Source organism: Telopea speciosissima, chromosome 1 (genome assembly GCF_018873765.1).
Source record: "Telopea speciosissima isolate NSW1024214 ecotype Mountain lineage chromosome 1, Tspe_v1, whole genome shotgun sequence".
NCBI classification, from domain to species: Eukaryota; Viridiplantae; Streptophyta; class Magnoliopsida; order Proteales; family Proteaceae; genus Telopea; species Telopea speciosissima.
In genome coordinates, this window is record NC_057916.1 from 2,776,852 (window position 1) to 2,802,787 (window position 25,936).

The window sequence follows — 25,936 nt, forward strand, 5'->3', positions numbered from 1 at the left end:
AGGTTCACTTGTCGATAAAAATTACAGTCCAAATCTGACAGCCTACCCATAGAAAGGTTCAGGTTTTCGTACAAGAACCATCTCATGTCGCACAGATGGAATCCATCCATGCGTTACCTGGCATATGAGAATGGTTCTCGCACAGTACGAGAACCTGAACCAGAACCTGAACCATTCTCCACCTAAAGAACACTCTCCAATTACAACCACCAGATAGCCCATACTCGTAAGTCAAACAGCGAGTAAAATGATCAACATGACTTCTGCTAGAGGCATCAGTTACAATCTACTCTTGCTGAATGGGCATTCTGTGATACTTTAGTTTTGCCTTTTCCATTTGCATTTGGTTGTTTCGACCCTTCTTGTCCAATGGCAAATGTCTGTGCTTGGCCGTGCAAATGTGTAATGCATATAACTAATAAATTCTTAGAATCCCTAACAACTGGTAATATAACAGAATGACTGCAATTCTGCAAAACCACATAATAACATTTGGTGAAAAACTATCTGTATATATGATGTGGACATTACTCCAGAAAATAACAAATGAGAGAAAGCCCATCATCAAAACCCAAGGTCCAAAAAGAAAAAATACACACATTTTAATTACCATGAAACAATGACAATGGCATCACATTATATACTTGGCAGGAAAGCATGTATAAGCTAGACAGACAAAATTGAAATCTCAAACATGGAAAAGGAGACTGACTGATCAATCTGAAACAGACCCACTTTTCTTCTCCTGGAAATCAGCAGGGCTAGACAAAGTGCAAGAGGAAGAAGTGAAGGGCTCTGTTAGTGGTCATTCATCTGATACATTGTTGCCTTGACACTCATCTTGACCTTGAGCTCTTTTGGATAGTAAGATGACAGGGTCTAATCCGGTTGCTTCAGAACCAGAAGCCCGTTCTGGCCCAAACTACATAATCACGCATGCACAGCTCCGTTCATTTTCAGCTTCTAATTCCTCATCTGTTAAACCTACATCACTGCCATCAGACCAAGTCATCATGTCAGCTCCACAAGAAGGCTCAAATTAATAATGTTCCACCAGAAAGTTGCCAAAATGTGCTTCAAGGATACAAACAAGTGCATATATATTGAAGTGCCAAAAATTTGCAACACAAAAATTTGAGCTAGGATGTTCCACTGATGCAACTAGAAACCAAATCCTTGGTCAATTAATAAGAGAACTCAAACTGACAGAATCGTCGAAGAACTCTCTTTTACTTAGATGGGACCTTGAAGAGACCCATCCAAGCAATTGGACAACTGATCCCTGGATAACCTGTCATATCTGATTCCATCGGATTCTGCTCCTTCGTTTTACCCAGGCGAAAAAGGAATAGATGGAAATTTAGACTTCTATTTCAGTGAATGCCCATCTTGTATTTTCCCAAATACCACATATTAGGAAATAGAAAATGAAACAGAAGATCCCAACATCAATGTCATCTTGGAGTTTCTGATGAACACGGTGTTTCTCCAAAGCAATTAAAATTTTTTAGAATGTGAACAGCACGAGAATATTCTTCCAGTATATAGAAATGTTGAACTCCCAAGCAACAAGGAATTCTTACAATGTCTGTAAGATAGATTGCAGTTTGCCAAAGCCAATTCAAACAAGAACGTGAGATGTAACATGATATGTTTGCGAAGGGAAAAGGTCTTCTTAACAAGAAGACAATAAAATAAAGTAGGATAGAATCTTCCACCTTGACCTAAACCTATACAAGAAAAGAGTGAAAAAAATAAAACAAGTATCACATGAAATGCAAAAAGAACCTCAGAACATTCCCAAATTCAAGCAGGGAGGATCTGTTGAAATATGTAATCCAGAATACCGTGGGGGTATTCTGGTCCTTTTGGGGTAGTTTAATTCCTATGTTATTAGGTTTAAGTCACTGCTCTTATAGAGACAATTAGTTAGGGGTAATTATGTCTACAGTCGGCTATGTGGGTTTTAGTCCCACATCGCCTATTTCAGTCCCTTTGTATTTTCCCCTCTATTATAAATAGAGGGGCTTACCTATCAATGAACCTAAGTCATTCCATTCTCTCATTCTCTCTTTCTAACCCATGATTCTTCTAACAGGATCGAATCCATATTTATGGATGACCAACTGGCCATTCAAGTATTTAATAAAAACTCAATCACAAATAATCCGGGGGAAAATACTAAAGAGAAAAAGGTTACAATGAGTGATTTAACTCTTCATTACACAGATTGAATCTTAAAAATACACAAGAAAAAATCTCATTAAATCATAACCCCTAATCATATTAGGAAAAATGGATGCAAGAGATGGTGCACCTAAGCAACAAGCCATACTGATGCAGTGCTGATGGTCACAGGAAGGCCAGATTTTGGGCCATGGGTAGGTTCTATAAGCCTTCAGATACTTGTTTATGGGTTATCTGTTGTATTGGGCCTTAATGAAACCTATAAAGTGGGGGTGAAGTCAGTACACAAGTTTAATGTCTTTAAAGTTAGGTGTTTGAGTTAGATTAGTATACTGATTAGCAAGTAAGAGTTTTGTTTTGAGTCTATTTACTTCTGTGTGTGAGTGATTGAGAGTGCTTTTGTGAGTATATATAGGAATTTCTATAGGTTATCTACATGCATACAACATCCCATCAGTTGACAGGATTTAAATAATAGAATTGAAGTTTTTTCAAGAATTTTTGAGCTGTTGAGCTCAGCAAACGTTAGTGAAAGCTCTTCCTCTGATTTTTACTCCAAATCAGGTGTTATCTCTTCAAGCCTTTCTTCTATTCTTCTCCTACTACTTATTATTACTTCTTCTAATCTGCGGTAACCCTTTTTTCTGTTCAGTTTCAGTTCTGCTCTATTTGAGTTCAGATTTCTTACAATAATTCCCATCATATTGCTCTCTGAAATTCTGTTCTCAGATCTGAATTCTTTTGGTCAATTATTACAGTCTGGAACTGCCCTAGGACTCTACTGGATCTTCCTATTCTGTTATCAGATTTGGCCCAAATTCTGCAGGGTGATTCTGTTTGTAGAATAGATCACTCGATTGAAGTTTGAGTCCGTTGAGCTTTCTGTCTTAAATTATAAAGTTTCTCCCAACTCTGGTTTGTTCCCCTGTGAGCTACTTTCTGCTAGACCATTCTAGTCTGAAAACTGGTTTACGTTACATACTACATACCATAGTTGTCAATGCGTCGCCTAGGCGCCTTGGTCACCTAGTTGGTGTCGCTTGATTTTGGGCCCTCTCCAACGCCTTGGGTCGCCTAGACGCCGTGACAACTATGCTCCATACAAAGTAACCATTCAATAATGGCTGCAAAAGACTCTGCATCCTCTCATCGCGAGTCACCACCAAGCACATAGAGGTCAAGTGCTGTTCCATATGGAGATGGTGGATTACGTATGGGTGATAATGAGTCAATGACTACTTCAAGAGTACAAAAACAAGACTGAATGTTTACTAACAATGTGTAAGGAAAAGGAAGTTCCATATTGTAGTTAGGAAGTTGGAAAAGAACTCCTAAAATTTCATTGTATGCAGAAAATGGTGGCCCATGCGTCATGCTGCTACAGCCTGATTATTCATATTGGCGAAAAACAACCATATGTAGGGGATACAGTATTCCTACACTGGTGTTTGATGTGATTATTGTGATGGGAAAAGTTTTTCATGTCGGCTACACTCAGCTGGTCACTCATCAAGAATGATGACGTGACATGAATATTATAGCAAAGTAGCAGCATTGTACCCAGAGACTTGGAGTTCAAGCTAGTCTGACATTGAAACCACGCTAAACTAACTGTAGCATAGGCAAACAAGTTAATGAAAATCATTATCACCAAAATGCAGTAGAGTGAACTTGGTTTTCTTTGGAGGATATTACTTCAAGGCCCATAGTATCTTTCTGTCTGGTTTTGCACTTTCTATACGTAACCATTAGTACTAATGCGTACTAAGCTCACCAACTTTGATGTGTTTATTCCAGTCAATTAAAAAATGGCAAGCAGTATCACTGTTTAATTATTTCAAAAGACGAGAGACTCACATCTAAAGGGGCTTTTCCCCATCTCTAATCACAGCCAAAATAAATAAACTTATACAAGTTTCTCTTGGTCCTTCATGTGATTATAAAATGATGATAATAATAATCAGGAAGAAAAAATGGATTAAAGCCTCCTTTACCACATTCAGTGTCTCCCCTCTGTCCTATTCAAATAAGGTTGAAAATACTAAGGACTTGATCTGATCTGTCTTTGATAGCATAAAGACAATGCATGATGCCACTTGCATCTGCATTCAGAAGTCCATGCAACCGTACAAGAAGATGGACAGATGAGAGAAAATTTTAAGAAATGAATAAGGCAGGCCACTGCACCTGCATGAGGACTACCATGAGGATGTTTAAATCCTTTTCCTGAATTTATTGCCATGAAAAATAGTTCATTGATCGTTCATCTCCATGCAAACTGTTTGTGGGGCACCATAAAGTTCCATTAGCTAAGAATATTGTTAGAATTTGTTCCTTCACCTCAATGCAACACAAGGAAACAAGATTGTTGCCATGCACTTGCAACTCTGCGATATTTTACTGGAAAGTACTAAGAGAGAATTAGATACTAAATGTGTGTGCATAGAACTCCATATGCAAAAAGTTATCTCAGATGGAAAAGACTTGCTCCTTTCTTCTCCTTGTTCCTCGAATCTTATCAACATTTGGACAGAGCTTGGATCCGTTAATAACATAATGGGAGCATATAAAATTGCAAAAGCTGTAAGCTACTTGAATAAACTAGGGTTCTCCTGGCGGAAAAAACTAGAAAAGGCAAAAGAAGGAGAAGAAGACCCTCAGGGCACTGCTATAATTCAAATAAATCAGAAGATGTTTGTGTTTACAGCCCCAACTCTTCTATATGACTACCTTCAACCCCACTCTAAGTTGAATTACAAAAATAACTGAACTTAAGATCTAAAAACAAGGACAGATTTGTCCACTACAAATAAAATAACCTAAAGACCTGTTGAAAGACTAAACTAAATCACCCATAATGATACTAAACAGGGGAATAATATTCCTCAAAGAGAAACATAAAAAAAGCTACAAACTCAAATCCAATAACGTTAGACCAAAAGAGGGTGACAATGAGTGTTTCTAAGGGTCTATTTAAACTAGAATTTTACTATCGACTTGGATGAAATAGGGTCCATATTGACAAAATAAAATGAGAGGGATAATAATCTGGAAAGGAGAGAGAAAATAGAGAAAGATATGACTCTCAGACTCCCCTGTTACTGCTTCTTACTGTGAGGTCTTCCTCATGGCTTCAAACCGTCCATCTTCTCCCTAAATTCTGCAGCAACTTATTATATTGTGAACTTTCCAGATTCAATACCCCCTTGCCTCTCTAATCCTGACTACCAGGCCGCTCTTTCTAGGCCTGCATCTTCTATCATAATCACAGAAAACCACTACTCGTCTTCTTTAATCAATCTGGGCAGATTTGGCACAGATCTGATCCACTTCGGCCCTTTTTTCTTCAAACCTTCAGGTTTACTGATTTGTGATTTCTGTCCTAATCACTTAAACTCCCTTATTTAAATGCATCCAAAGAGGAGATCTGGATTCCAAAAGCCAGAGGGGGCCATGTAATACATAAGGTGCACTCATCATGAGGCTAAGCCCCCATTTAACACATATATCTACACTAAAGCAAGCCCCAATTTCACAATACTCTCACCACTTATGTTTCTCTTTGCTTGCCAACTAAACTTAAGCTGGCTCCACGTGGCATAACCTCTCTCCCATATATCGATCCCATCTTCTTTGTTAATCAGTACTCCCTAAAATGCTCTCAACAATATTGTTTTCCTTATTAAGTTCCCAAAAAAGACTTTATTTCCACAATTTTTATTCCATAAAATCACTTCAGCCAACATGGCATCTATGTCACATAAGCTTTCCCCCATTTCTTAATTATAACTTCCTAAAATCACTTTAGCCAACATGAAAGCCAGAGGGGGCCATTTAATACATTAGGTACACTCAGCATGAGGCGAAGCCCCATTTAACACATATATCTACACTAAAGCAAGCCCCAATTTCACAATACTCTCACCACTTATGTTTCTCTTTGCTTGCCAACTAAACTTAAGCTGGCTCCACATGGCATAACCTCTCTCCCATATATCGATCCCATCTTCTTTGTTAATCAGTACTCCCTAAAACGCTCTCAACCATATTGTTTTCCTTATTAAGTTCCCAAAAAAGACTTTATCTTCCACAATTTTTATTCCATGAAATCACTTCAGCCAACACGGCATCTATGTCACAAAAGCTTTCCCCCATTTCTTAATTATAACTCCCTAAAATCACTTTAGCCAACATGGCATCTCATGTTTCAAGTTCCAGCTGTTCCTAAGATATTTATCCCACAAATCATGTCCCTAATTTCTCCACAGTCCACATCCTCAACCTCTCACACCGCTTCTCCAATGTCAAACCTCTCTCATTCTCTTGCTTCCCTCCTCTCAAAGCCTCTTGCTCCCCACATACCTCCACCTGATCCCTCAAAACAAAAAAGCCCAGCCCAAGTGACCTGTCTCCAGTCCCAAAAGCCCACCCTTTTATTATAATTACTAAAGAGTTAAAGGTTCCGTCTGATTGTGACTGGGTAGGTGACAAAAATTATTGTAACTTAATTTGATTTCTACCGAATTGGTAGCTTTTGGAGGGTGGGGAATGGTAGTTTGAGCTGAAACCTTATAATTCCTTTTAAAAACCCAAATAATCCACTGCCAAGGCTATGGTTGGAAAATTACAATACTGGTACAGCTAAGCTGTCCCCCAATTTCTTTCTTCTTCTTAATCATCAGCGATTAAAAATCAAAACATGGAGAACTCCCTTTCTGGTTCGCTTCCGCTAAAGCTCGGAATCCTTGGGAAGTTAAAGAGGATGTTTCTATGGCAGAACAACTTCGTCAGGGAGATTCCATGTGAGATTGGCATCTGAAGCAGCTTGAGTATGCTGAACCTCCCCCTCAATTATTTCTCTGAAAGCATTACCCTGTCTTTTGGGTGTCTCTCTGAGCTTCAAGAGCCGGTGCTGAGCAACAATAACATCTCTGGTTCAAAACCCTTTGTTCTCTCCAATGCTATGAATCTTGTAAAGTTGCAACTCGATACCATCCAGAGTCAGGTTTGATTCCATTGGAGCACGTCATGTTGGCAAATCTGAGCATCTTCTTTGCTTGGCAAATCACCACGAGGGTAGCATTCAATCCAGCTTGGCAAGTTGCAGTAGCCTTCAATCGTTTGCTGTCTCACAATGCACTCACTGGGATTCAGAATCTAACGAAGCTTCTTTTGATATCTAATGACATATTCGGCTCGATTCCGCCAGAGGTGGTTAACTACAGCTCTCTGTTTGGTTGTGGCATGGGAACAATGGGTCGGCGGAGAGATCCCAAAGTAGACTGGGGGTCTGAGGAGCATCAATTTCCTTGACCTTTCCGGGAATTGGTTAACTTGGTCCGTCTGTCTATGAGATTGGGAATTGAATAGACTTGCAGATGCCAGACCTCAGTTACAACCATGGCTCAAAATCTCGCGATATATCGCCAATATTTCAGGTTATTTCGGATATCTCGACACTGCCGAGACAAGATGACCATACGAAATAAAAAATTCCAAATTTCAATATATTTCGTGAAATGTCACAAAATTTCGGTGTATTACTTAAACAATGTGTATTTAACTATTTATACATCAGGGTCCAACCGTATACTATCAATCAAGGGTGCAAACCCAAAACACCACTTTGAGTTCATTTTTTTACAATATGAATGTTTAAATGTGTTTATTTAGCTTAAATAAGGGTGTACATGAAGTATCAGGCCGTAATATGGCCAAAAACCCACCAAGATGGACTGCCGAAATATGGCACAAAAAATACCATATTTCGGCAAAATTTCGGAAATCTCAACCTGCCCGAAATGGCGAGACGAGACGAGATCTTGAACTATGGTTACAACCCACTTGAAGGAGCTCTGCCCAACTCTGTATCCTCTCTCACTACCTTTCAGGTGCTAGATGTTTCCTCAAATCAGTTCACTGGTCCCATTCCAGCAAGCATTGGTCATCTTGCTTCACTGAACAAGCTCGGCAGGAATTCATTCTCTACATCAATACCTCAATGCCTCAATACCTCATTGGCCATATGAGTTGTTTGTTCTCTCATAGACATGATTTCTACCATACATTGCGAACCGTACCGATTTGGTGACTTTTGAAAGATCCATGATAATCTAATGCCTTTGTGTCTCAATGTATGACAGTTTTTTTTTTTTTAAGTTGGGCCCACTTATTGAAATTACCTTATAGCTATTTTTCTGGCCAGTCATCTCCTTGTCATTATGGGTATTTTAGGTAACTTAAAATAGGTTACAAAACTTTTGTAACCTACCTAGGTGACAACCAGCTTTTCCCTTAACTGCATTTAAAATTGAAAACTAATTGCTATTATTGTCAATAATTTCAACGTCAATACAGAACCAAAAATAAATGCCTTCGTGGAGTGCCGCCTGTTTTACCAACAAGATAAGAGCTACCATGAAGCCATGGTGTGTTTATTGAGAGACTACTAGGATCTCTGGCTTTTTCTCTGGTATCTTCTAACCAAACTGAGCTTTTAGCAAAAATAGGGAGCCCAGATTAGGGGGAATGGTGAGACCAGATTCATGTAGCTTATCTGAAGGACTTTGGACAAGCTTATAATAGAAAACTTTTGATTCCATTGCACTTTTCTAGCTAATTCAGATGCACAAGGTTAGAGATGCTGGTGGAAATCAATGCAAAAGATTGGAAAACCTGTCTGAGTGTAGATGCTGACAGGGATTGGACCAAGCCCAAGTGTGGGCAGGTGTAGCACAATTACTTCAGCTATCCTCAGAAGATTAGTTTGAATTTTTTTTTCTTCATAGTGATGGAATATGGAAAGCATTAAAAACCATGTAAGCTTTCAAAACATGATGCAAAAAATTGAACACGACTAACAAGACCATATCCAGTCCAAACAACAAAAGGCAAACATAGAGAGTGCAAAAGTAACTAACGCAGCGGCAAGTCACCTAAACCTCGAAGAATCACTTGAGTTTAAAAACTGTTTGAAAGAGATATGCATATAAATTCTTATTCCCTTCTCAGTATTGTGTATCAACTCTTTGCTAATAAAGTGCCATGAAATAGCAATTGACATTTTTTAAACTTAAAAAGAACTTCACACTGATAGTGGCATAATAGAAGCCACCTATAGATTCCAAGAATAAAAGGATGTGTGAAGAAAATGAGAAGGAATTAATAAAGACTCTATCATCCCAGTATAAGCAAACTTCAAAGCAAAGAATGCACAGCTTAATCAAAAAATGCATTCAGTACTGGCCATCTTTGCTCAAATATTTACAATTTCAATGCAAAGAACCCATACCTGAGTTCAAATTCCCTGATCTCAACAAGTTCTTTACCATGCGCATCTGTCCACTGCACTTTCCTCCTTTCGGTACTAGGGACCTCACTTAGTGTTTCATTTGATGTCTCATGCAAATTACACTCCCCACTAGCTAATGGATTTGAAGTGTAATTGGAAGACTTCTTTAAGCTGCTCTTGAGACAGACCTTTCTTATGCTTTTATCATCCCCATGCTGAGAGAGACAATCCTCATTCTTGTCAGAAATAGCAGGAGACACAGCCACGATATCCTGCTGCTGGACAGGACCCACTTTGGGCGGGGAGGGGCCCTCGAGTCCAGCGGAGGCGCGACCAAAGCAAACAAAGGCAGCGCATCCGCGGGACACCCGGTTCTTCCTGGAAGCCAGCTGGAGGTCAGGATCGACTTCTTGCTCCACCAACTGGTATTGATTCCACGGTGACACTCTCATGGGTCTTTCTTCGTTCTTCCGACCCAACAGAAGAAGGGTCAGGCCCTTGCTATATCCAGAAGCTGAAGAAGAGAAGAACCCTCCTCCTTCGACTGCCAATAACATCAGTTCTGCTCATCTGGACATTGAAGAAAAATTCTAAAGTTTCTCCATCATGCCACGCACCACCAGCATTTCAACTACCTGTCACATTCAGAAGGCTGTCAGAAATACTTGGGGATGGGGAGAATTGGTAATACTACTAAGAGAACCAACATCTTCTATTCCGCCGAAAATTGTCCAAAGTATTAGAAGTTCATTGAAACGATCTTATCCAATTTTCTAGAGTTCAGTTTCGGATAGAAATAAACTCAAATCGTCATAAACACATTAGAGGATATTTCGGTTAGGAAAAGCAAATAATGTTTTAAGATAAGAACAATTTTAGAAAATCGGCCAAGGGAAAGAAAATATCAGAATTGTAACGCTATCATGAGCTCCGTGACTCAACTCTCGCACCATATGTCAACCGCAAAATACTTCCCGACATGAAAATTTAGATCACAGGTAGTGATATTTTTAAATATAAAACACTTGGATAAACAAATCTCAATTAATACTAATTATCAGAAAACGGACCGAAGAATTTTTGTTGGGGTATTTCACTGAAAATACTGAATAGTGAGTGAAACATCGCATAATATTCAATGAACATTAAAGTGAAAAACTTAGAAAATAAGAATCACAACTCATCCGCAATTAAAGCAAAAATCTCCAAATCCAAAAACGATAAAGGGTGGGGAGAGGGAGAGGGGGAGAGAGCGAGAATACACTTTTCCCCCGAAAAATCGGAAATAAACAGCAATAAGTAAAAGACCGGAAACCATTGAAGATCCATTTACTTCTTAAGCACCAACTGAGAAAGATGACGAATTGCAGCTGAAACAAAGCACATCATCACCTTACTAACATGCACCACTTCCCACACAGAACCTAATTTCTCTGAAAATACTGACTCTCTCTATTCCCAAAAAGGGTTTGGCAAGGAAATCACCCACATTGCTTGGTTTGGAGTATTTCACCAGTGAAATTAGAAAGAGAAGGGAAAAAAAGAAGCAGCTTTCTTTTACTAACAGCTTCAAAATCAGCACCCTTTAGTTCTCAAATTTCAAACTTTACCGAAAAATCTGTACCTGAAAAAAAGATTTGCAGATCTGTAGCTCTTAAGATACTTCCGACGATTCAACCGTCCATCACATCTGTAGCTCTTAAGATACATCTCGACGATTCCGGCATTTCCGATCGTCGCTCGAGAGGAGAGAGAGAGAAAGACGAAAGGGTAACAGAAAACTCAGCGATAGAGGAAAAATTAAAAAGAAATAAAGAGAGAAAATATAATAATAAACAATAAAAAGCGAGAAGTTCATGAAAAGAACGAGAGGATCTGAGGATGATAGACAAAGTGCTCGGCGAGGAATTTAGATACTTTTTAGACTTCTTTATTAAAGATAACAGAGAAATAATAGGGCAACGGCGCATGATAGAGACGGGCCCTTTACAAATCTTACTTTTCCAAAAGGAAAACTAAATTAACTGAAAAGGGCATTCTTTATTGGGATATGAAGTACAAAATATCCAGTGCATCACATCTTCTAAACTATTTCATCAAATCAATGGTCAGCATAGGTTGATAATTTTCAGATGAGAAATGTCAACAAGAATGGCTTTCGTAAGCCGTTCAATCTATGGATGACTACAACAAAGATAATTAATATGATGGAATGGCAGTTTAGGTAGTAAAGCTTCATATCATAAGTAGGAAGTAGCTAAAGCTCCTTTTAGTCATGTGTGTTTTTATATCAATCATCTCTAAAGCAAAAAAATTGGCAAATTTTGGCATGAAAGCCATTCCTTTGTTGATGATTCTTGTAGTTTAGAAGAATCCATGGGAGACTATCCAACAAACATGACATATTTGTTGTTTGTTTGACTAGTTTTATTCATCAATAAAAACTTAAAAGTCTTCATTTATTTTTACGGCAAGAGATCTCTACTTGGTCATATGATCTCTACACAAGCGTCTGGACCAATGGGTGAGTAGGTCTAGGTATCTACCTAAGGGACACAGAGGCATCAACTCACATTGCCCTGTGAGAGGGCGTAGAAAACACTACCAAATAGATATCTTTTTTCTTAATTTTTATTTTTATTTATGGGAGAGGGATCTGAGCAAGTGACATGGAAGAACGTGTTAATAAGGTGCAAAAAAATGACATCATACATTGGAGGATAACGAAATGATTTCACGTAAAAAAGCAAAGAAATAGACTTGGAGGTGCTAGCATATCCTATCCCAACACCTTAAAGAACCTTTTCCCTTTATTTATATTATTTTTATGTACGAAGTTTTCATTTACAAAAACAAGATTGTCTAGTCAATACAATAAATTGACTAATTAATTTAGTAGGCAATACGTAATTTTTATTTGACAAAGAAAACACAATCTAAATGGTCTTTTTAAAATCTTTCACCTTTTTAGTAAAATCATAAATCTTTCATTTCATTCCATTAGCATACATCAATCCCCACTTCTATTTATCAAAAAATAAAAAGTCAATCCTCAGTAGTACCAAACAAACACTAATTAAGGACATAGAAACCAAGTTCCTTTTAATTTTTTGGGGCGAGGGTTTGCTAAGATGCCCATATGCAGTTTCCCATCTAGGATATGGGCATCTAATAAGGGAAAATTAGCTCCTCCAATTCTTTGCCCGGTTCATTTCCCCAAGTCCCTCTAATAAGGGGGAGTGAATCCCACCCGAGAAGTGTGTTTGGGTAGGGGATAGGGTGGTCATTTTCGTCCCCCCCCCCCCTATGAGAGGAATTTGAGAAAATGAACGGGCAGGGAATTGTAAGGGATAAAGATCCATCTAATAAGTTGGTTTTAATAGAAGGTGAGAGTGTGGGGCCATTTTCAGTGTCTTGGCATGCAATTTCATCTGCATATGAGCGTCGTGGGAATTTCCTCCCTTTTTGTTAATACACTCATTTTTCAGATTTTTTGTTGGAGGGGAAGGGGGGATAGGAATAGGCACACCATTACTGTATGGTAAGTTAACAAGCGACACCAATGGGGGCATGGGACAGCCGGACAGGGCATCATATAGGAGGCAAGAGAGTCATTTCGAAGGAGGAAAGAGAGAGATAGACGCAGTGGGATCTAGCTCATGGTATACCAGCGATTTAGCCAATCTTTTTCTTTCTTTTTAGTTTAGACAACTCAAGCCAACCCAACTAAATTTGATTCCGGAAGGAGAGATGCAACAGGCGCTAGTTTGTGGTATACCAACAATGTGCCCAGAGGTGCAAGTTTGGCCCTGTCGGCCTAAACCCGCCCTGAGCCCGAACAGGGCTTAGGCTGAGATATTTGGCCTTGAAGGCGGGTCAGAGTTGGAAATTTCTGGCCTTGAGTCAGGGTCGGGTCGGGTCGGGCCAGGGTTGAGGCCTCAGGCTAAGTCTGGCCCGACCCGGTCCGACCCTGTTTTAAGTTATACTATAAAATATCTGTGTTGATATAATATATATATTATAAACTAAACGTCACCTGTATTTTGTTATATGATATATTATATAGGAAGATAGTATGTGATAAAATATATTTTATTATAGTGTTATTTTATGTATAATTGATCATTTTCTCCCTGGTCCATTCCAGCCCATGCATTTCCTTCCCCCTCCCCATGATGAGGGGCCAATCAGGGTCAGCCCGGCCCGACCCTGAGGGCGGGTCAAGATTAGATTTTTCAGGCCCTGAGTCAGGGTCAGGTCGAGCCTGGGCCCAACTAAGGGGACTCAGGATTGGACTAGGGTTTTATAAAACTCGGCACAACCCGATCCTATTGCAACCCTAATTCCAATACACAAAATGAAGAATATTATATGTTAAGAGTCATGGAATAAAAGGCCCACCTTTTTTCTTTTTTTTGATAGAAAAAGACCCACAATATATACATGTTTCTTTTTCCCAGGGTCCCCTCACAAAAAAAGAGATAAAAAAATAGAAAGAAAGTGTAACTAGCTTGGAATCTTTAGCATTTAGATTTTAGAATTAATAAATATGGTGGGAACACACTTGTTATTATAACTAAAAAGATTATTAAGATAAAATGATTGCTATAAAAGAAAACATTTAACCAAAAAACAAAGTTGTTTATGGAAGGAAGGCCATTCAGTATGGCTCCACCAAATATTATTTGTAAACTATAAGAGATTTTTTTTTTTTTTTTTTTTTTAATATTCATTATAAGAAGGTCTATTGCAATGACTTTTGAGATTCCTTTTCTATATACAAACATAGCAAATCCCCGAAATTTGCAAGTATGACCTTAAAGAAGTACATTATATGCTTGAAATCTAAAAACATGGTACATTATTTGTCCAAGTAGTGAAGTAGGGCCTTAAGCTTTGCGTCTTGGGTTTGAAACCTCCTACCACACAATGCCGTGTAGGCAGCCCCCTCGCCCCTTCATAGGTTCCAGCTCGCAACCGCCTTGGTCGTAAATATTCCGGTTCTTAGTGAGTGTGGTACCGTGAAAAAAAAATGGTACATTATTATATGGATCAAGTTTTCTTTCAGCCACATTGAAGGGAAACCTCTTAGTCCACCACATCTGACCCTTAGATTAGAGTGAGGAGCAGTAGTTTCAACAAGTACAATAGGGATAAGAGTTTAATGATGATAGAACCTCCAAGAATCCAAATATAGGGTACATCACTCTAATGAAGAGATTCTCTCTTCTCTATAGTGGTAAAAAATATTTCTCCTTCCATCATCGACCTATAAATTAGAGAGAAGGGCAAAATTGAATACAAGTTGAGAATATGAGAACCAAGGTAACAATTATGGCAATTCCATCCACGCTACCCACATGGTAACCTTACCATCATAGTTGTCAAGGCATGGTGACACCAAAGATGCCATGACAATCTATGCTTACCATGCTCTTATATGGATCAAAAGGTGAGTTTGCTTTCAAGTGTGACTCTTGGTGATTTTGGAAATGCAAGCTTTTTAATTTAGAACCGATCATGGTTTTAGTGCACGGTATCGGAACGGGGTATCAGTCAACTCGAAAAATGATATGGTATCGAAACAGGTATCAACAAGGATCGATCGTTTGAGACAAATTTGTCACTGATCCTCCTTTAAAAATTAGTTTTTTTTTTTTTTTTTTTTTATCAATTTACCCTTTGTCTATATACCGTGTCACTGATATGGTATCGAAATCAGCAAGGTACAAAATCGGTACGGATCGTTTGATACAAGTGATCCGATACCAATAGTGAGAACCATGAAGCCAATTCTATTATTATTTCCCTTATTTTGAAAAGAGTTGAAAATTAGTGGAATTTAAAATTTGAATCTGACTCATATTCCAATAAATGTCAAATCCCAAATCCATTTTGGCACGCAATTTTCCCCATACGATGATAATAGTGTCATCTCACATATGTATTAGAAAAAATGTGCATAAAAATGATCGTTGATATGTCATTTTTAAATTATTTTTAAAAATCATTTTGTACTTCTAAAGAACTTTTGATAATAAGACAACGGACAATTATAAAAGATGTCACGTTCTAAATACACCTATAGAGGCTTGATTCAGGCATATCTTATAGTTCGATCTACAAACCTCATTACCAAAAAAAAAAAACCTACAAACCTTCTAAATTATAAAGAAAAAAATAAAAAAGAAATTCAAAAAATATTTTTTTTGAAATGTTCTCCACTTTTTCCCTATTACATCTTCAAGAGTTTTGGTAAATTCCGAATGACTCCCAATCGATGTTGATCTGATTCAAATTAAACTTAGAATCGATAAAGACCGATCTTGTAACTGATATTGAATTTTAAAACCTTGCAAACATTGCCCAAGTTAGAAAAGTTTCAGCCCAAAAATGTTTACACAAATAATGGGATAACACTTTGTGAAATGGGTTGAAAAGTTCACACGTTAGAATGAGATAATGTTTCTCCATGTGGCTGTGGTACCTTTGGCTGATGCTAATTTCTTGGCCGGACTCAGCTTGACTTGGTCTATCCGAGTTAGAACTCTCTCTCTCTCTATATATATATAAATATGAAGATAAGTTTTTTGTGGTGGAGCGTACTGGCCACACCTAGAAACAAAAGGGAGTAAAATGATTACCCTGCCCCCCATGATGCCAACACATATATATTTATAGGGAGAATGTTCTCTGTGTCGCAATGCAGGCTGCGCCCAGACAGGGCGGCAGGGTGGTCATTGCGCCCACCTTCATGTGCCTGGGCGCAGCCTGCGCTGTGGCACAGAGAACAACGCCCCTATATTTATATATACTTTTTATCTACGAATATACATGAATAGACTACATTTTCCTTCACCCACAATGAATGAGGAATCTCCTTGTCACTATCATTAGCCTCATCTGATTGGACATGGGAGGGATGTTTTTGTCCTTGTATTATAGAGGATGAGAGTATTAAACAACATAAGAGTCTAATCACAAGGTCAAATCTCCCAGTTGTGAGAAGATTCTTCCTTTTGCACTGGTGATGGAAAATTTTCAGTTATTTGTATTCTTCTTTACCAACTAAAGTTGCTCCATTGTGACATAATGGTTGCAAATTCTAGTCGAAAAACAATCTCTTGGTGAAGTGGGGGGGTAATACTACGTACATTATGACCCTTCTCAAACCCTGCAGTAGTGAGAGCCTCGTGCATTGAATACTCCGCCTTTTTTCTTTTAAATGACCATCGTGGTTTCTACACAAATGTGTCCCTTGCAAAAGAGGACTCCCTGACTTAGGCCCACATTGATAACCACTGCACGCTAGCTGCTGGATGGCACAGGCATATGCCTTTGGCCTCTTGCACAAAGAGGCACTGCAAGGTAGAACCTGATGATGTCCTTACTTAGGTGGCTGGTGGAACCCATTAATCTAGCCCCTTATACAAATGCTTATCATGCATGTCCAAAGGCCTGCATACAAATCCAAAGAAGTTATTATCATTGCAGATAGCCTTTACTGATTACTACTACAAAGTGACAATCTTGAATATGTGAAATTTTTTTTTGGCTAATCATTTATTCTCTATTTGACAAGCTGAGGTACTGCATCCCTACTTCATCAAGTTCAAGAGACTAGGGAAACTGTTTCGTGATTTATTCTTTAGGGTTAGGGCGTTGTTTTAGTGCACGGTATCGGAACGGGTATTGGCAACACGTAAAACCGATACGATATCGCTACAGTATCGGATTTGATCGATTGTATCGAACAAAATTACCCTTGAAATTTTTTAAAAAATGAATTTTCTGACCATTTTACCTTTTATTCTTACTGTACTACCAATACAATATCGATACGATATCAATATCAATGACTAGTAAAACCGATATGTATCATCCGATATAAACAATACGATACCAATACTTAGAACCATGGACAAGGGTTTTATTTCCGCACCCCGTTAATGTGGGGAATGTATCCCATCATACCAATCATGGCACAGGAAAAAGGTTTCGTTAATAAGAAGCTTACATGGTCAAAAAGAAGAGAAACTGTATGTGTAGAACCTATATGGCTATTTAACTCAATAATAAATTTCTTAATAGCTTATCCTATGGACTCGTGTAGACCGAGAAGCAAAGTTGCTGCTCAGTTGGGTTTCCTATGTCCCTTTATAAAGATTTATTTTATTTTATTTTTTTTCCCTATCTGCGAGAGGGTGTAGGATGCCTTGACAGCTTAGAGAACCCTTGCCCCCTTAAAATATCCTAAGTAAAATTCCCACAATGACTGTTGGGGGGAATCTCTCACACCAGATTAATGACAATGCGAGAAATTGTATAATCCACATAGAAGTCTAGGGATGTAAACGGATCGGATTCGGATCGGATGTGATCGGAGCCGGATATTCCCTGGCCGAATACGGATACCTCTAAACGGATTCGGATGCGGATCGGATTCGGATTTTCGACCATCCGTTTACATATCTGCCTTGTGTAACCCGGACCTTCCTCCCCCTAGCGGATACAATTCTCTCTCAATCCATATCTCTTAGATCATGATTCTCTTTTCATCATATTCTAGAACTTGTTTAATCTTCAAAAACCCTAAAAATCATTATTTACTTAATTTTTTATTATTAAGTATTCGGATTTTTTTTCGGACGGATTTTAATCGGAGTATTCGGATTTTTTTCCGTATATCTCTAAACGAATACGGATGCCCCTAAACGAATACGGATGCGAATTCGGATTCGGATTTCGGTTATCCATTTACATCCCTACATAGAACCCATATAGTAAGAATCGAAGGGTAAAACTACTAAAAAAAAATCATGTGAGAGGATGGTAATGCACTGACGTTATGGGAAACTTTTCTCATTCACCTAAGGTTTTAGTGTTTTCCCAAAACACCCTTGCAATACCCTCTCTCGCGTTGTCTTCAAAAAACCTTCTTGTTGTCAAGTGGACAAGCAAGGGACCTTTATCCGTTGCTGTAACTGGAGCGCTGCTGTGTGCATCGTACGGCACAGCAGTGGCTATATGCGTATAGTGGGCTCACTGTGCACACATGACCGCTGCTACAACGCACGATGCGCACAATAGCACTCCAATTACAGCAGCGGATCAAAATTCACAAGCAAGTGGCTGAGATTTTTCTCCCTTGACTCACAATAGGGTGAACAAGTTGGAGTTGTAGGTTCTGTATTACGTGAGCTTTGTGTGTGTATGGGAATTGACAAGAAAAGGTCTGAAGATGGTAAGTGACAGTATACAACTATACATATAATGTCTCCATTGATCTAATCTTCCTTCTGATCATCTTATTTATACCCTTAAAATATCCAAGTAAGCTGCATATATGGGACAATATACAAAAAGCAATGTGGCAGGTAAGCTTCATTTTCATTTCATGTCAAACGATAGTGATTGGTGGATAAGGAATGCGCTACTTTTAAGGAGACTTGGACACAACCCCCTCCCACCTCCCTCTCATATTCTTGTACCTATAAAATATGTCAGTTAACAATCCAGCTTAATCCAGGGTTTAAAAAAAGGAAAAATTACATTATTAGATACTTTTGGGTTTTCATTTACAAAACTGTCCACCTTATGTTTGAGTTAACAAAAATAGACAAAAACAAATTTAGTTTTACAAAACTAAACAAAATAGTGACTCTCCTTCCTTCCTTGGCAGTTCCCCTCTGAAAAAATCTCTTTTTTTTCCTCTATTACTTGGGGTAGCAGAGAATGGCAGTGGCTGGGACAAGGGTAGGGTTGCAAGGAACGGAGGATGCCTGGGCAAGAAGGCAATGACAGGGGTAAAAATATCTAAAAAAGTAAATATGGGAGGGAGAGACACTATTTTGTCCTGTTTTGTAAACCTTCACTTGTTTTTGTCTATTTTTGTTAACTCAAACATAGGGTGGACAGTTTTGTAAATGAAAATCAAAAAATAACTAATCATCTAATTTTCCCTTTAAAAAAATCGGATCAGATAGGTTGAATTGGTTGATTCAAATCGAAATCATGTTTGCCAATTTAAGAAGAGTTTTTAAGGTTTGGGCCAATTCTTGATCGATTCCGGCCGATGCCCGTTCAATTGAAATATTAGCCGATTCATATCAGTATCAGCCATGATTGATACCAATACCTCATCGATACAGTATCAGTGGTATCAAGGCAGAGAAGGGTAAAACGATCCAAAAACCATGGTATCTACTAAATCCATGATTTCTAAGAAGAAATCCTAAAGTAGATAACAACCTTCAATCTTCTGGTCCAGTTTATTACAAGTGAAAGAGAGGACTAGAAAACCAATAAACACTAGAATCCTCACTAGTTGTACTAGTACCTATACTCCTTTAACGAGTTGCCCAGATACAAGCATGATTCAAGTACGAGAAATAAGCAAGAAAACGGATCGATCTCCATTATTTTTTATTTTCAACCTGAACCCTAGAAATCCAGTACAAAGTAACCAATTTTAGAATCGAAATTGGCTGATTCCATCCCAATTCCTCAAATTTTGGATGCAAGAGGAAATAGTCCATATTTTTGGATTCCTAGAAGATGATGATGGACTTACAAAGTCAGCATCATGAAATGCTACACACACACACACACACACACACACACACCAAATATACATTTTCACCATGAGATTGAACTATAACATAGAAAACAAATCTTTAACTACAACTATCTCAACGACACAAACAATAGTATGCAACTTTCTAAAAGAGGACCTACAATCAAATATTAGAATCATTCAAAGGAAGACCTTAGATTTTACATATAGAACACCAAAAGACACAGAAAACCACTTGACAAATCAATTGAGAACCTGATAGTTTTCGGTGCTCATTGCGTCATATTATGCAATTAATGAGAACATACTACTTTTCTGCTTCACATACCAACATCCAAACATGCGTCACATGCTTATTCCACAAGTAGCAACCTTCTCACACCTTTTGCTTTCCATATGGGACTTGAAGCACACAATTGAGACAGAATCACAGCTCTCTTGGAAGACTTGAATCAGCACATAGCAACAAACTTGCAATACCGACAATTAGTAAGAAGATTCATGACCAGGACTCTCCGCATGCATATCCATGGACGAATCATTTGAGCAGGCGGAGTTTGTATCCCTGCTTTGTTGATGAGGAAAGTTGGTTTCAGCATTCCGGGCTCCATTTCCAGTAGGCATACTGTTTGAATAGGAGCCTCCTTGAGCCAAATGACAATGCTGAAGGCTACGGCAAACAGGGCTTGAAAGAGCATTTGAGAATACTGAATTCTTGGCTTGATTATCAGAATGCCCAGACCGTAGACCCTGCCCAACAGTGGCTGCTGCAAAAGGTCCAGAAGAAACTTGGATGCCTGAATTCATGAAGTTCGTTGTAGGCTGGGAATGTTGATTTTGGAAGTTAAGTCTGGGAGACATTGGAGGCTCTTCTCCACTATAGTCAAGCTCATTCTGCCAAGATCAGGAAGAAAAAAAAAAACAATTGTAAAAAACAAGGCCATAAAACAAAGAAAAATATTGAAAGCTAACTGACTAAAACTTAGTTTCAGTCCTCACTAAAGTATCTGAAAACTAACACAGAAACAATCCACCCGCTTCTTGTTACAACCACATTTGTAGGTTTTGAGGGTTTCATAGAAGCTACACTTTGTAGTTTGATCCAATGACCTTTCAAACATTGTTGCTCACATTCTAATTTTCAGCTAATATAATACCACCTTCGTGGAAGTGACAGAGACTGCTCTAAATTCCTGAGTAATATATGATACTGGATCAGTTAACATATTCAGGCCCACAAGCATATATTTTCCTACAGGATGGGCGCTTCTACCTATTATAACATCACATAAACAGATAGGTGATGGGCAACAACTTTCACATAAATAAAGAAAGTCAAAGGTGTGACAACAGAGATTAAGCTTGCAAAAACACAAATGGGCAAAATTCATCATCAAGTATCATCATGATAATCGTTCAAATAATATGGCATTTTCCAAATGGACAAACATTGGAACACAGGGTAATACAGATATTAGCCTGTTGCAGGGAATATTGTAGCATGATCATTGACCAGCATGAGTTCCAAGCAGCTCACATTTTAAGCATATTTGACCTCAGCTTAATCATGGTTTGCATTATATAAAGCATACTTGCAGTTCAAACACTGAGCCTCTGTGAGCTCTAGCAAAATCGTGGCCTGCCATCTATGAAGTACAATAAGAAAGTCTGACTTTCCTAATAATTGATTCATGGCAGCCAGCAGAGCAATTTGATTAGAGCACTGATAGAAAATGTTATGGGAAATTCTGACTCAAAAATCAAATCCAAAGTACATGAATAAGTATTCAATCATATGAAGTGATGCAATCATCAGAGAGCATAAAATCAAGAATAAAAAGCAATGAATTATAATGATGAAGACATGTTAACAAAAAGAGGTGAAGAGGCAAAATAGAGATCACAAATCCACAAAAAGAAACATGGAGAATGAACAGGTCAACTAACAGAACCTGGAGGTAAGCTAGTATATCAGTTGTCATCACTCTCGATCCTTCCTCCTGCTGTCTCAAGATCCATTGGTAAAGTTTATCCTACAGAAAACAAGGGGACGTTTACATCACGAACTAGTCAAACAGTAAGACAGTACATTTAAGCAAGCATAAGAGCACCAAATAATTCCTACCTCAATAATCTATAACTAGTAATAGCCATAGATCCGAGGGAAGTTTGCAAAAGAGGACCCCAAAATTCAGGCTGGATAAATAGTATATCCGGAGAAAATGAGTTTGCAGCTGATTAAAAAACTTACCAAATAACGCAACTTACCATTTGACACACAAACGTCTCTCTATATGGCATACTATATTAAAGATAATTATATATATGACCAGCCTTAAATTATGATATGAAAAGTACACATTTCCTGATTAATTAATTCCCCCCCCCCCCCCACCCCAATATATCATATACAATGTCTAATTTACTACAATACTTAAGTCACTGTTTTACTTATGTTGAAACCTAGTCTGTCATAAAGCCACATACCCAACAAACCCATCCAAGCTCAACCAAACGTGAGAAGGAAAAAAAAAAAAAACTCAAGTCCAGCTGTGGACTGGAAATATTTTATTTGCATTGGATTTGAGCTAGGGCCAGGTAGGTTGCTTCAAGAGCCTATCTTGGGAGACAACTGAATAAAATTTGGATAAAGGCATATGGTTAGCAAATCCAATGCTTCCTTCGGTAACTACGAATCTGAAACCGATATGGCAGAGGATGGGAGACCAGAACTTGGGTCCAACATTGGCATACTATTTCAGGATGTGAAGGTTTTGCGTATAAATCTCCATCCAAAGGCTTAATTTTAAGAGCCTAGAAAACATTAGAAAGATCAAGAGGACCAAGGGTTGTTGCTGATGACAAGCACAATCTACATCCTAGACATCCTAAAGAAGAAAGAGAATCTTCATATAATCATGTCTAAGGTTTCACACTCGAATCCCACAAGTGTCAACAATCAACATTGGATGTAAATCCACAAGAGCAGCATCTTTTACGAATTAAGACCACCTGGTTTCAAGGTTTAAAGTATCGGTATTGGGTATACACTAAAGATACGCATGGAAATGATCAGGAAACGTCTGGAAATGCTTAGGATACATGCAAACTATAGTTTTGAAGCATAAAACACTATAAATAAGTAGGGAGAAGGTTCCCTGAAATGGGCCGATGGAAGCGTGTGCAGAAGCATCAATAGGGGTGGGATTTCTGCCTTTCATGAGGGGCAGGGCAGTCATTTCCCCCCTTTATGTCTAGGCATAGGGGCCACGCTGCCTTCAGGCTTTCCCAAATAAGTAAAATGTAAAATATGTCATGTATAAAAGGAGGAAAAAATATGACGAGACAAATGCATTCAATTGATTATCCATAAAAGATGAGGTTTCTTACATGTACTAGTACCAAAAAAATATGTCATTTTAAGTTTAGGGAAGATTTCGGGTTTAGATGCATACATCATTGCAAAAGGAACCTGGTTTGATGAAATTATTCACATTATTTTCACTAATATGGTGATCCATTAAAAAAAAGAAAAAGAAACGAAGCAAAAAAAAAATCAGTATTTGGACAAAATTTTCAGAGTTTTGATAGATAGAAGTTCTTTGTGAAAAATCTGGTTTCAATCCTTAATTGCAGACTGTTTAATCCCTAAATGATGATGAAATCAACAGTTCTAGAGTCGCTTTTGCCGGTAGACGCAAAGACTTCAGTTGATTTTTTCAATTAAAAAAAAAGAATAGAATGTCATACAGGAGCTCTCAGTAAGTGTTTTGCAGTCAGGGATCATGTTCAGTAGTTTATAAGATATGTATTGAACATATCGATAGGTATTGACAATATTGGTCCACATATCGATCTAATACAATCAATACATTTTTTTAGGTATCGTATCAATACATTAAAGATATCATACGTATCGGTTAGTATCGATGGATGCGGTAAGATTACTTAAAAACCTTGCCTGGTTTATTAACAAAGATGGGATGCATGAGAGAAATCGAGTCACAACACTTGGATGGAAGGTATGTAACAGTTCCAACCTCATGCCTTAGCCTTCTTCTGGGACCTAATGCATTATGTGGCCCAGTCGAGGAATGGTGTAAGAGGAGGTTGTATCCTGAAAGAAAGATTACATAAGAGGAAAACTTTTCCCTTCTTCACAAGTTTTTCCACTTACTTGCTCTCTTTGTGTATTGCCAACCTAAATTAAGATGGAGATGGAAGAGTTGAGGAGAAATTAACTTCAGTCTGTTATGAATGATGTCCATTAACAATCACTTCATGGACTGGGAGCACACATATAACTTGAAAGGCTTGACAGCATAGTGCGGAAGTGTCTTGCAGCTGGTAATAGGCCTTTCTTTAACAAATTAGGTGGAAAAGTGGCCTGCTTATGGATTAGGAATATCCAAGCTAAGAAAGGTTTATCTGTTGATTGAAATCAAATACAGGTCATGGGGTAGGTCGCTCAAACGGTATAGGAGAAGGTCATAGTGTTATCCTTGTGACAAAGTAGGCCTGAGAGTGGTAGGGGCAACACACAATGCACAAACAAGATGATGTTTGAAGTGTTAAACTAGTCCGCGCAAAATTTCACCTGAATGAAAAGTTATTTTCGAAGAAAGAAAAATACAACAGCAGCGGCAGCAACCTCCTGACAGCCATGCCCGTCATCTCCATCCAAGCAATTGGAAGCGGCTCATCGAGTGCAGAAGGAAGAACAAGAAAGGATGGTCACTGCCACGAAAGAAATTGTATGCCCAAAATTTACATTGCCAGATTGTCTTTTTGAGCTCAAATAATGCTGCAGAATTCCAATCCCATAGAAGCAGGCCATCCTTCGATTATTTTATGCCAATTCTTTACCTTACTAAGACACTAACACGTTTTCCTGTGCAATGCGAGGATCTCGAGTGTTTCGAAGAACAACATAGGTGACAATCAATAATAATCCCAAACAGAATAAAATTCATCCATCCATATCATAAATACTTGCACAACAATGGATAAAAGAGAAGAAAACCAATAGGAATCCTGCGGCGCAGATAATTAATTTATATACAGAATAAAGCTTTCCTCCATAAAAAAATCTTTTTTTTTTTTTCTTTTCCGATTAAGGAGAGATGCAATACGATTGTGATGATCTTATAAGAACAGATAGAACAGCAGGAAACTCCAAATCAATCGTGATCGAGCCAAAGCAACAAAACAACCAAAACCCATTCGATCAAAACCCCATATAACAGCCCAAAATAAAATATAAACAAGTAAACGGTAAAAGTGAGAATCGTACCAGGGCATGACGTTCTCCGGCCTGGAAGACGACCTTTTGCTGATTCATAGCCTGGGTATAAAGCTGCGAAAGCGAATTGGCGGCACTGCAGAAAGTGGTGTACATCGTTCGATCAACCTCGTCCAGGCGAGTTGCATCAGACTTCCTCTTCTTCGCCATGTACAAGCTTTCCTCTTAGGTGATTCTCCCTGGCCCTTCTGTTGATGATGTATCGCTCTTCGCTCTTCGCTCTTCGCTCTCCAACTCGGGAAAACCTAGGGAAGGGAGATGCTCTTCTCTCTCTGTCTCTGTCTGTCTCTCTCTCGGAATCTAATAGATTATCCGTCGCAGTATCTACAAGGAAACGAAACGTTGCGTTTAGTTTTATGGGGAAAAGTTGTTAACACACACGGAAAGAAAGAGAGAGAGAGAGGGATGACATGCGTTTAAAGGAGTTTTCAATCCGCCAGTTTGGTCTGGTTTCGGTTGAACTTCAATCGGTTTCGACCCAGTACTGGCCAATGAGCCGGAGCCAAACTGGTTAGGGTATCAAATTTCATCCTGTAGTGGTCGGACCAATCAAAACAACCGGATTATACCAATTGAATCA

At 38.5% G+C, this 25,936-nt stretch overlaps 2 protein-coding genes across 3 annotated transcripts; both read right to left on the reverse strand.

The window, feature by feature from the left end:
* Positions 1–577: 577 nt before the first annotated feature.
* On the reverse strand, positions 578–11,211 carry LOC122659982. The gene is made up of 3 exons (XM_043855150.1): positions 11,108–11,211; positions 9,479–10,116; positions 578–992 (listed from the first exon to the last, which is right to left on the reverse strand). The coding sequence occupies exons 2-3, from the start codon at positions 10,033–10,035 to the stop codon at positions 923–925; spliced, it is 627 nt and encodes a 208-aa protein (XP_043711085.1). The 5' UTR covers positions 10,036–10,116; positions 11,108–11,211; the 3' UTR covers positions 578–922.
* Positions 11,212–20,109: 8,898 nt separating this feature from the next.
* On the reverse strand, positions 20,110–25,565 carry LOC122659965. 2 transcript variants are annotated; one of them, XM_043855141.1, is made up of 4 exons: positions 25,348–25,565; positions 22,007–22,087; positions 20,796–20,948; positions 20,110–20,756 (listed from the first exon to the last, which is right to left on the reverse strand). In XM_043855141.1, exons 1-4 carry the CDS (start codon positions 25,504–25,506, stop codon positions 20,541–20,543), a joined length of 609 nt encoding a protein of 202 aa, XP_043711076.1. In that variant the 5' UTR covers positions 25,507–25,565; the 3' UTR covers positions 20,110–20,540. The 2 variants fall into 2 exon arrangements, with proteins under 2 accessions (XP_043711076.1, XP_043711067.1); XM_043855132.1 differs by having other exon boundaries at positions 20,110–20,948.
* Positions 25,566–25,936: the final 371 nt, after the last annotated feature.

Coding starts and splice junctions, on each gene's coding strand:
- LOC122659982 (XM_043855150.1), bottom strand. CDS start 10,035: ATGTTATTGGCAGTCGAAGGAGGAGGGTTCTTCTCTTCTTCAGCTTCT. Junction 993..9,478: donor ATCAGGGAATTTGAACTCAG/GTATGGGTTCTT, acceptor GTCTGATGGCAG/TGATGTAGGTTTAACAGATG.
- LOC122659965 (XM_043855132.1), bottom strand. CDS start 25,506: ATGGCGAAGAAGAGGAAGTCTGATGCAACTCGCCTGGACGAGGTTGAT. Junction 22,088..25,347: donor CCGGAGAACGTCATGCCCTG/GTACGATTCTCA, acceptor TGTTTTCTGTAG/GATAAACTTTACCAATGGAT. Junction 20,949..22,006: donor ATATACTAGCTTACCTCCAG/GTTCTGTTAGTT, acceptor TGATCTTGGCAG/AATGAGCTTGACTATAGTGG.